General features: G+C 40.3%; 1 protein-coding gene across 4 annotated transcripts in view; it reads left to right on the top strand.

Annotated features, from left to right (window-relative positions):
* The window catches only part of LOC143357262 (carboxyl-terminal PDZ ligand of neuronal nitric oxide synthase protein), a 59,232-nt gene that overhangs the window by 40,857 nt on the left and 6,078 nt on the right, over positions 1–12,297 (top strand). For 2 of the 4 annotated variants that reach the window (XM_076793617.1, XM_076793621.1), the window contains 2 exons: positions 11,031–11,229; positions 11,443–11,567. In XM_076793617.1, the coding sequence (XP_076649732.1) occupies positions 11,031–11,229; positions 11,443–11,567 (324 nt within the window). Of the gene's footprint in view, positions 1–316; positions 839–7,640; positions 8,499–11,030; positions 11,230–11,442; positions 11,568–12,297 lie in introns of those variants that run through there. The other 2 variants (XM_076793618.1, XM_076793620.1) reach the window with 2 other exon arrangements.

Below are 12,297 nucleotides of genomic sequence, written 5' to 3'. Positions count from 1 at the left end.
ATCCAATCTCCGGGAGAAGACTATAAAAATATTTCGATTTCGACGCAGAATTTATGGCGGTACGATACCGTGTAGCAGATTGGTGGTCGAGTTTCTTCGATGCTCGCGTATTCGCCAGTGAAAAAGTGATTAATTCGATCGGCCGGTTGGTTGCTTTCGATGTATTTCGGGAAGACTGAACGCCGGACGAAGAACGCCAGTTCAGAGTGATCGATGCGGATCAGGATTTCGGTGTCGAATCGAATTTGTCAGTGTCGTTGATCTGTGGTCCCCGGATCTTCTCCGTTTGTGCTCTTATCTCGCCCCCCAACTCTCCCTTCACCCCCTTGTTGATATATTTTTTTTTTTTTGTAAAATCAGTGTGTACACGGGAAAATTGGTTGCTCGATTTCATCGGGATTTTCGGTTCGTATTCGTCGTTTGTACGGTTCTCGTGATTACGTTAACCAATTCGGTAAGTGGCGTATCGATCTCGTTTTCATTAAAAGTCCCGAACTGGCGTATACAATTTTGAGCCCGCGCGATCGCCTCCGATAATCCCGGCGAAATTCAAACGAACGTGTTCGAACGGCCGAGAGCTCGAACACGTTCGACTGATTCCCGAGTGGTCACGGTTCAGAGTGCCTACTCTGCCGAATATTCGCGAGTGCCCACGGGGAAACGTGCTGTTCGGAGGAACAACTTGATTCCCCGCGATTCCGTTTCCGTTACTGCCTAGCTGAAATAATACGCCGCTCGAAATACCTGGAGGATCACCGACGCGAATGACGCAACCAATATTTTGAAAACCACTCATACGCTGCCCGCGCCGAACACGTTCGACGCAGAATTCGGCACGGTACAGTGCACTGGGTGTCCAATCATTGACAGCAATCGCGACTGACAGAATTTCATTCTCTTTGGCTAATGAGAGCTGAATTAGTCGCGGAAGACAAAACGCAGAAGCCGTATTAAGAGTTACTACATTAATGTCCGCGAACGGTATTTGTTTCGGCAATAGCCTTTACATTTAGAATATTCCATTGAGTAAAATAGATCCTCTTGTGAAAGAAAAGTTAGAAATTCTCGGAATATTATGCTATGATGATAGTTATAGACTGCGCGGATTTTATACATTTCTGACGAAAATTAGCAGGTAAAATTTAAAACAGTGAAAAGATTCAAATAATTTGAGAATGTTCGATGTTATACTCAATTCACATTACAGTTGGTAAAGTAAGAATGCTATTTGCCTCTTATTTCTTAAAATTAACGCGGATAACTTCTATTAATGTGGGCGTAATAATAATTTATTAATTTGATTTGATCACAAAATTAATTTGATTTTCTTCTCCACAAATCGTGATATTCTTCACATTTTGATCGCCATATCAGTCATACACGGGTGAATTTTTATCACAATCTATCCTGTGAATTAAGCGTTTTTTATCGTTCATTATATAAGTAACGAAGTAAGAAAAAATTTCTTTTAACAATCAGAATATTCCTCATAATAAAAATGAATAAAAAGTGGTAGTACTTTTAGATAACATACGCGTTTTCTTCTCATTTTCACATTTGGATCTCCATTTCCATTGTTCATTATACAAGAAACGAAGTAAGGAAAAATTTCTTCTAACAATCAGAATATTTCTAATAAAAATGAATAAAAATAGTATACTTTAGGATAATATACGCGTTTTCTTCTCATCTTCACATTTGGATCTCCATTTCCATTGTTCACTATACAAGAAACGAAGTAAGGAAAAATTTCTTCTAACAATCAGAATATTTCTAATAAAAATGAATAAAAATAGTATACTTTAGGATAATATACGCGTTTTCTTCTCATTTTCACATTTGGATCTCCATTTCCATTATTCACTATACAAGAAACGAAGTAAGGAAAAATTTCTTCTAACAATCAGAATATTTCTAATAAAAATGAATAAAAATAGTATACTTTAGGATAATATACGAATCTTTTATTTTGCACATTTGGATGCTCCAAGAATGCTGATTTCGTATAATCCTTTCGTATAGCAATTAATGTAGATAAATGAGATTATATTCTTTGACGAAACGTGTGCAGTTGGTGGATCAGGCTGTAGAACGGATTCGTCCTCGATTGGAATAATTGCGAGGCGAATGCGCGCACGCGCTCGTTGAAAATGGAAGCGTTTGTGAACGAGATCGCGTGCACTCGAACGTGAGGTACGCGTGTTATCACACCGTACGTACTTAATCACAGGCGAGCGTGTTCACTCGTGTTACGCACGCTTGTCTAATCAAAGCAACGTACTACCCCCATCGTTATCACTAATGACCGCCGTCTTGGGTCAAGTTCGAGATTCATTATGAATGACGGAGATGATTCGCTGACACGAGATATCGGAGTCATCGGAGGTTCGATCGGAATTACTCCAACCGACTTTCTCGTTTCGAGCGGATAATTATAAACTCCGCTTGACGCAATCAATTAACTTACGTCACGGAACATTACGCCAGAAGCTATCAATTCTAGACCGATAGCCAACAGACCGATTCTGTACCGATCTGATAATTCATGCAAATTTCTAGTAGCACTTTTCGCTTTTAGTTCGTAGAAAACAGTATTTTATTTTGGAACGACATAAACTATTACTGGGAATTTCGGTAATTAATAGTAAAATGCGTTGTTTGAGCAATTACGAGAAATACAATTGCAGTTCATTTCACTATCTTCGAATATTGCGCACATGAACGTTTGCATAAACATCCGCTGTATAGTTATTAGTATTCGTCACGGATACTAACAATAAGCGACGAACGTGAATAATGATACGTTAATCAAAATTCTATTGCAATAGTTCTTGACGTATATTCAAAATTGATCTTCTCGAAAACAGAACAAATATAGTTAACAAATATTTTTTAATTTTCAACGGGACATGCGATTTTTGGTCTCTCAAGAGTAAAAAATTATCAATACTTTTCTGAACTGGAATATATATTTTTCTCTGACACTGATTTTAAAGTTGTTTATATAGTTCCATTGTTCACACAGATGCCATGGAAACTGCTTCTTTTACAAATATCTTCGTCAATCGTCGACTATAAGGATTTTTAACACAAACACTAATTTTATGGCACGATTTTAAAATTATCTGGGTATCGAATTATTTTTTTTTTCAACGTTCGAGCTCACACTGTAGAAGTATTTGACGAGTTAATTCGTCATCCTCAACATACTAAACCAATCACGTGTCATCTGCAAGAATGCTTTTTGTAAAAGTTTCGTAGCAATTTCACTGCTGATAGATGAGTTTGCCCCCGTTATGGCATCGAGAAAAAACAGGAACGAATGCTTAAATCCAGTCTGATACAAGTCCTAAGAGACGTTTCGTCAATTTCATGATTTTCTACTTGCTGTACTTGCTTTTAACACTAGGTTTACTGGACCCGTCAAAATGACGGGTTCTAATATTTTTAATTTACGATTATTGAGATTGTGAAGATCCATCTACGTGGAATTACTCAACAAACTTATTTCCTTAGGTATATATTATTTAAAAAATGACTCAAAACTTGGATAGACACATTCTTCTTATTTTTACAAAGTAGTGTAAAATACTCACTTTTAATGCTCCGTAAACCCAGTGTTAAAGAGAAATACAGAAAGTCACGTGCCCGATCAGGAGCGAAACGTCTCTATAATCGAACGAAAATAGAGAACAATTCTATTCCGCAGAAAACAGCGCAACTATGGTCGAAGGCCACGAAGAGTTGCGAAGCGGCGCCGGGCAACGCGGCCAAAGATCACAAGCAGAAAAAAGAATAGTGTTCGCGCGCTCGAGCTTATTGAAACGTAACGATCTATCCACCCGGACAAATAAACCAGCGCGGTGTTCGATCAGGCTGTTTGCCGAGAGAGAGAGATTATCCCTTGCCCGCGAATCTGATTTCTTTCTCGAATCCCCTTGGCTTGCACTTCGTTTTCACCTCGCGTAAAAATACACAGCCCGCTGACGAAACGTGTTTATGGTCGGAGATTTACGACGTCAGGTCAGTGACGTGTTCCATTTTTTCGTTAAAAAACTCGTTTTCGATTTTCTTAATGGTTCAAGGACCGCGCGCCATTTTCTGCTGGCCGCGGAATCAAATCACTTGCTGCTTAAGAGATAATTGAATACACCATTCTTACTGTAAAATATGATTGACGTTAATAGAAATGGATGATCGTTTGAACCGAAAAATGTTGGGCTTAATGAAAAATCGCGTTCTCGATTTTCTTAATGGTCCCAGGACCGCGCGCCATTTTCTGCTGGCCGCGGAATAAAATCACTTGAGGCTCAAGAGTTAATAATTGAATACACCATTCTTACTGTAAAATATGATTGACGTTAATGGAAATGGATGATCGTTTGATCCGAAGAATGTTGGGTTCAATGAAAAGTTCTTTGCGTTTGAATAAAGATTTAAAATCGACAGACGATAGGAGAATATAGCATTTGCATTGATTTTTCCGTGATGTGCAGTGGACTGAAGCATTATGTTTTAATAGGGTCAGGTAAATTGCAACTGCTAAAAAAACGGGAACAAAACAATTTTAGTAATGCAAAGATTGTTCTGAGCGATGATATGATGATTACGGAGAGATACATAATTGCAGAGATTCGCCATTTTCGTGCGGAGGGTTAATAACGAGCAGTTAATTGGACGAGTGAAAAGCTAGAATTCTTTAAAGAAAGTTTGAACAATTGAAATTCCTGGAACAGTGGTCGTGTTGTACAACTTTCTCCCATGTTTCGTGCATTCTCTTTATTTCCCGCTCGAGAAGGGTCTCGCTTTTTTCGAATAACAGATTCCTCTGGGCCGAGAAGAAACGGCGAAGCCACCTTGGCCAAGCGAACAATTGTCAGTGTCAGGATCGGGGATCAGCGAAACGACACATTCGCGCGACACAGGTCGACGTTTGTAGAAAGAAGTCTTCTCGACCGCGTTGCGTCGAAAACAGCGACGAAACCTAAATATACAGGAGAAAAACGAGGTTTAACGAGTGCAGAAATCGTGGCGGGGAAACGGCGCTCCTTTTTCCCTGCGGTGTAAAATGGCGACTGATCCTAATCCCGTGGTACACAGTCCGCGAGAAATACTAGCGGGCCGATAATAAATTGCGGCTTCTGTGAACTCGTTGCTCTTGCCGCGTGTTATTTTAGAAAATAAACCGTTGTTTGTGTTCCCGGGTCTCGGTGTGTTTCGCGTTTCTGCCTCGCGGATACTGCCCGTGGAAACCGGAATGCTTGGACAACAGAATTCCCTCTCCAGAAACCGAGGGGAACCCGATGATCGAAGCCTCCGCGCGGAACTCGAACACCGAAGATTTACGCGTGTACGAGATTAATTCCCCGTCGGCGTCGAGAGACGCGTTGCAAACACCGCTTCGACGGATCCTCGCGGATGCTTTTCGGTGCAAATAAACGATTCGTAGTCGTTGCGACGCTGGTCGAGCCGTGAAACGACAACGGTAGCCGTAGTGGCTTCTAAACCGAGCAAGATTTATCGGGTAGTTTGCCAGTTCGGGTCCACCGGTCGGCTGTTTATAATTGGATTCGACCGAGAACACTGCGCGAATATCGATTCATCCGATGCGCGTCGCGATTCTTCTGCAATTTCATCGCGTCTTACATTTAAACTCTTTCTGACGGGTGATCGATGCACTACAAATCTTTACTGCAAAATGAAAGTTTTCCAAGTCGAACGTAACAACTGGACGCGTCAGATAAACATGTACTTCTCCTTCCAATAATTTTAGTAAGTCAAACTTTGACCGCCAAACTAGAAACCTCAAAAATTCCATAAAATCAAATTAAGTTTTTTAGTGAAATAAAAATTGAAAGAAATTAAATGTGTGATATTGAATAGTCCTTCGGCTTTCTTGAATTTTACAGATCCTAATCAAATTTGGTGCAATGAATATATTAACGTAAAAATTCATTTCAAAACCTGGACAAATAATTCCGTCACCCACATATGGGTGACATGGCAGCCAACGTGTTAATGCCTTCACAGTTTTGCCACAAATGCATCAAATCCGCAGTGATCGACTGTGCATCTTCATGCGAAATAAAAATTGTATCCGTAAAAATAGCAGGAGTTCAATACTTTAATATTCAATAAATACAATGTAAACATTCATTGTAACAATCGGGAGCCAAATAAAAATTACAAAATTTTTGTAATTCTCTTTTAACACTACCGAAGCAGTCAGAATGACTGGTTCGTAATTACAAAAATATATTCACCATAAAGTTTTGAACGAGTTTCTGTATTCATTTCTGTATTCATATTACAGAAAAAATTGTATGAAGTCTAGATGCAGTCTTGTCGTTATTACAAAGCAATAATTGCATTTATTACTCGGTAGTTCTACTGTTAATAATTTCAATAAAATGTCAGTAACGCGTACATGTTCTCGGTTCTTTTAATCGTGTCACTGTTTTAAATCTCACCTACTCGTTTCTGTCAAAAAATGCATAAAATCCGCAGTCCAGTGATCAAACTGTTACAGCCACTTGACGAGTTCACATTAAAACAGCTACACCGTATTCCTGTTGTTTTGGTAGAGTATTTTATGGAACATTAAATTGCAAATGCATGTTTAACGACACTGGGGGCAACACGATCATACACATGGATAATAAATGTATTTTTCGTACAGTGACTCTATTAATTTTATTATTCATTGTTACACTGCAGATTTTTATACAAAAGAAAAATTTTCTGAATCCACAATACAGTCCGCCTGTCTACTCGTTGTTAATGTAATTATTATACAGTTTGATCCACCGAAATATCTTCAATTCTAATGATATAAAAAACATTTGGTGCGCAATTCATTGGAAATGAAGTTCATATTTAATTTTAATTTTGAACGTCAAAGAATATACACACTTACATCAGAACTCTTTTGCCGTTCTACAATAGATTGTAGAACGTGAGAGACAATATATAAAACATTATTATATAGCGTGTCCCAAAAATGTACTTCATCGAAAGGGGAGGTTACTGGGGTCATTTGAAGTAACTTTTTCCTTTCCGAAAATGTTCACCAGTTGATGGATAGTTTATTCCTCCAGTTGTGTATCAATGTTTATCACCAGTTGTTTGAGAATATTTCACTCCATTTGTCTGATTATTATTCGATTGATCGTCGCTAGACAGTAGGCTTGCGCATTTATGGTAGTAATGAGCAGACAGATTAAAAATATTTAAGAGTATTAATACGTTCAGTTTCAGCTGATTAATCTCATTAAAAGAAAACAGGAATTTCTACTTGGCTCGTCTTGCTTGTAATTGATGCAACCAATTTTTCATTTACATATAGATCCGCAGTTCGTTTACAAGCTTTGGAAGATTCTCATACTTCGATAAAATTATAATGAAAAAGTTCTGTCAGTCGAGTCAATCGATTTTTGACAATCTGATTTCTGTCAATGAACGATTCTGTCAATGAATGACTGTTCTGTCTGTTCTTGATTTCTGTCAATCTTAGTTCGATTATTCGAACTCCAATAACATAGAATCAACGTGTCCAATATTTTTGCATTTCGATGCTTCTTCAGAAAAATTAGATAACGAGCAATTCAAGAGGAGTGGTCACAAATTACGAACGAATGCTTACGATAAAATGCATAGTCTTCCGAAAAGGTTGAAAAACTGATGCACTTGAAGAATGAAATGCACAACGTCGCGCTAAGACCGCCCGGCGTTAATCAATGACGACTGCAACACGGAGCTGCGTCTTCGCAAAAATCAATTTTCGGTTCACGTAATCGTTGCAGCAGCCGAGCAAACAGCGCGGAGACACTCGTCTCTAAATGAGTCCTCCTTCGCACCCAGTAGAATGGTGGTGAACGATCCCTCGCAATTAGCGAACGGAGCAGCAGCGTTTCCCCGAGCGGGCTGCATCCAATCAAGCATGTAGAGGAGAGCTTGAGGAACGGTGGCCCAGCTGGCGAAGGTATAGAGTTTCGTCTAATCGTTCGTGGCTGGTCTACGAGCGAGATAAGAGCACGAGAGCACTAAAACCGGGGCTCGGGAGCGCGTGCCGTGCGTGTCCGTGCCCGGTGCACCGAAATGCCTTTGGTATGACGCGTGTGCACGGCATTCCGTGAGAGGAAGTGGCTCTAATAAATCTCAATCACGGGATTCAACGTCTGCCCGCTATGCTGAAGAATTCGACGACGAGGCAGAAGCAGGGAGCGGCGGGTGGAGCAGAGGTTCCCTCGTCAACGAATACCGGGACAACAGGTACCGGAAGCACTTCCGTTGTCGAGAGCACACCGAAGCCGCGGAAGAAGCTGTCCTTCAAGGAGCCGGAGATTCTGAACTACCTCAGGTCGAAGAAGCCGTTCTCGAAGCCGAAGCCGAAGCCGCGGCCGCCACCATTGCAGCTGACGCGCGCGTCGCCCACCGTCGACTTCAGCTTCGATGAGAACCCCTTCGAGGAGGAGAACGATGACCTCGAGGAGCTCGAGGTAAAGCCCGTGCGCTATGTCCAGACAGGGATCGTTTATGGGGTAAGGTGTCACCGGCGATGTTTGAGCCGACGCGACGCGACGCGACGCGACGCCGTGCGTCGATTCATGGGAAAATGTGCACGAGCCGCAGAATTCGCGAGACACGAATTTGCCATTTGATCCCTCCCGCTGCAATTGCACTGCGTCTTCCGTTTCGTCTTTCTTATAAGTGATCAAATTGTCGGAGCCGTTCCCTCTTTTTATAGAGGACCAAATTATTGGAGTCATTCCTTCTTTTCATGGATGATCGAATTATCACGGCCGTTCTCTATTCTTGTTATTTTTATTACGTGCAGTACGACCTCGATTATCCAAACCTCCGGTGTCCGAAGTTTTGGTATCGCAGCATGCTGCAGATGGTTAAAGATGATCAAATTATTGTAGCCATTCCTTCTTTTTGTAGATGAACGAATTACGTTCTTTATTCTTGTTACTTTTATTAACTGCAGTAGAACATCCCAGAGGGGCTAAGAAGCTCGAGAGACCTCGATCGCCGAGGAGTGCGAGGTCGCGCGGATCAACGAATAGTATCTCCTGGCCGATATATGTCCGTGGCTAGACGCGTGTTTTGGACACACGTCGATTAAACACTGTAATATGTTAAATTGAGAATGTACGGTTAGCAACATTAATCCTCGTTGCATGGGCAAAAAGTATTTTTCGTACGGTGACTCTAACAATTTGATTACTCATCAAACGACCTCGAGGTAAAGCTCGAGCGCTATGTCGAGACCGGGGGATCGTTTACGGGGTAAGGTGTCACCGGCAATGTTTCGGCCGACGCGACGCGTTCCGGCGATTCATGGGAAACGCACGCGAGCCACAGAATTCGCGAGACTGTCCCCGAGCCGTTGCCATAAATTACACAGACATCCGTTTGATCCCGCACCGAGAGAGCTTCTTGGCGTGCTGCTCTGTTTGGGTAGGGAACCCGTAACCGGCACCCGGCTTATCTTGTTCCAACGAAACGTGTCGTTTTGTTTGGCTGCTCGTTGCTGCATAACTCGCATCGGTAGAAACTAACGAGGAACGACGAGATGCCGGATTGCGGTTGAAAAAGTAATAGCAGCGTCAATATTTAGCGCTCGCGAGGGACCAACAGCGATTTTTGCGGTCCCTGCAGGATTCTCTTGAACCGACACCCTTGCGATTTGGGGAAGAAGCTACCCTTCTCGGAGGATCCTTTCGTTTATGCGCTTCTGTCTTGCAGAGTGTAAAAGATGTAGGGTACTTGTCCCAGTAGTCGGCCATCTTAATCTAACCCAGACCAACATTCTTACGATTTGAGGGAGAAGCTACCCTTCTCAGAGGGTCTTCTCGATTATGCGATTCTGTCTTGCAGAGTGTAAAAGATGTAAGGTAATTGTCCATGTCGCCATCTTAATTTAATCCAGACCAACACTCTTGTGACTCGAGAGAAAAAACACCCGTCTTGGTGGCCCCTTCGTTTATTCGAGGTTTGCAGAGTATAAAAGATATAGGATAGGGTAATTGTTCCAGTAGTCAGCCATTTTAACCGTTGTTATTATTGATATACTATAGAAACAAGTTGGGGAAATTTGAATAATTTAAGCGCTGGTTTTATTAATATACCACAGAAACGAGCCGGGGCAATTTAAAACATTAGCAAAATTTGAGAACGTCAATACATTGTCTTCGATTTATTAAGATTGTTAATAACTTTCCATCTTGAGTTCAATTGTTTGTCTTGAAATTTGATGATATTTCACACGACTACGGATTTTTGACAGACAATTTCGAAACACAAGGTTCAACAAAGACTGTTTTTCTTCATCACTAATATCTAGACTGCAGACTTTGTCCACTCATGGCAAAAATTAGTAGATCAAATGTAAAACCTTGAAATCATACAATAAAGAATTTAGAAATACTGTTGTAGCATTTTAAATTCACTAAAATTATTAACAAATGAAATAACTGTCTGTGGAGCACCTGTATCTTGGAAATAACGTAGACAATTTTTAGTTACCACATAAATCTGCAGTCTACTAATATCTGACAAGTTAATACAACATTATTAAACATCATAAAACCTCGTATTTTATAAAATCTAACAGTGTTTTACCACGCTATAAATGTACAAAGATCCGTAGTTAATGTACAACGTTTCTTTTCATCTCACCATTTATGTATTGTACAGGGTGCTTCAAAAAGAAAGAACCTAACTTTTAAGATATACAGTATAGTTGTTCGATAAAATTGAGTTCGAGAATTGTTTTAAAAATACAATAGCAAATTTTATCTCGCTGGAAAGTCTAGAAATACGCGATGAACGAACATATTTTCCCAATTGAATAAACGAGAATTGCGATCACGGTAATGAGTCATTAAAAGTTCGGAAAATGTTACATTTCAAAAAATGTAATTTAATTCTGGGTTTCAACGGCTAGTTTGAAAGCACCCTGTATACAGTGTTGAAAAATGCCGTACTTGCTGGTACGTCCGATTGAAAAAGTTGGCTTTCGTTAGAGTCAAGCGATGAGGGTGGTCAGGACGGTAGGACAAGCATTCGAGGTGTGCCATAAATTAAGTATAAACAACGCCGCGGAAGACCGAGGGGACAAGGAGAGGGAGAGAGACCACGGGGAGAACCACCGTGACGTTTACGAGGACCAAGACGAAATACCGAACGAGCAGTCGCAGCCGTCGCCGTCTTCTGTGCACAAAGGTTTAATATCCCGACTTCTGTTTAACCATAAAGAAGGCCGTTTCTTGGGCCGTTAACCCTTTAACGTTCTTCGGCTGCATATTGCTACGATCAATTTTAAACGCGCCGTTATATTCGCCAAGCCGGATTGCAATCCGTCGAATTTTCCATCTTGCAGTACCCGTGCGGAACGCAGGGCACTTTATCGATCGTTTACCGAATTAAATATTTCAGACATATCACTGTTAGGGGATCCGGATGACACTGTCCCAGAAAAGACAGCTGTTCCCTGTCTTCTCAGGTCGCACGAGGTCCCAGCAACCACCGCGTCTACCTCGCCGATTAGACAATCGCCATCGGTAAGTACCGAAACCTTCGATTCTCAATGAAATTTTAGTCCTCATGTTTCTTGGATCGATCAGATTTCAGTGAGCCAATTATTTTTGTGTCCACGATTTTTCTTAGTTTAATAAGACTTCAATAAGCCAATAATTTTTATGTCTACAATTTTCCTTGGTTTAATAAGACTTCAATAAGCCAACAATTTTTATGTCTACAATTTTTCTTGTTTTAATAAGATTTCAATAAGCTAACGATTTTTTTGCGTACAGTTTTCTTAGGTTTAATAAGCTGACAATTTTTATGTTTGCAATTTTTTATGTTCACATATCCGTTGTGAATTACATCAGTGTAAAATTACCCATAAATAGAAGATGCAATCCAGTTTCGTGAGTTTTTAAGAACAGAGAATAAGCATTTAACAAGCTTTATTTATGCAAATTAATAGGGCGATTCTGAAGTTTTAGTAAGAAGCAAACTTATCCATTAGTAGGCTTCTGAATGAAGGAGCATCGAAATCTTCTTTTAAATGAGAATCAAAACAAGAAAAATCAGAATTCAACAAATTAAAGTTGAAATATCTCTTAAATTAATAATTTTTCGTCATGCATAGATTTACACCTTTTTGAAGAGAATGACGAGCTGCATGGAATAGTGCATAGAAACATATATTTCTATTTTAAAAAATGAAGGTGACCTTGAAATCGCCGAAACTCTTTCGCTTCTTCTTAAAAAAAAAAATAATTATTG

The sequence above is a fragment of the Halictus rubicundus genome, chromosome 9 (assembly GCF_050948215.1).
Source record: "Halictus rubicundus isolate RS-2024b chromosome 9, iyHalRubi1_principal, whole genome shotgun sequence".
NCBI classification, from domain to species: Eukaryota; Metazoa; Arthropoda; class Insecta; order Hymenoptera; family Halictidae; genus Halictus; species Halictus rubicundus.
Note: the sequence above shows the minus strand (reverse complement) of the source record. Positions and strands in the feature narration are given on the sequence as shown.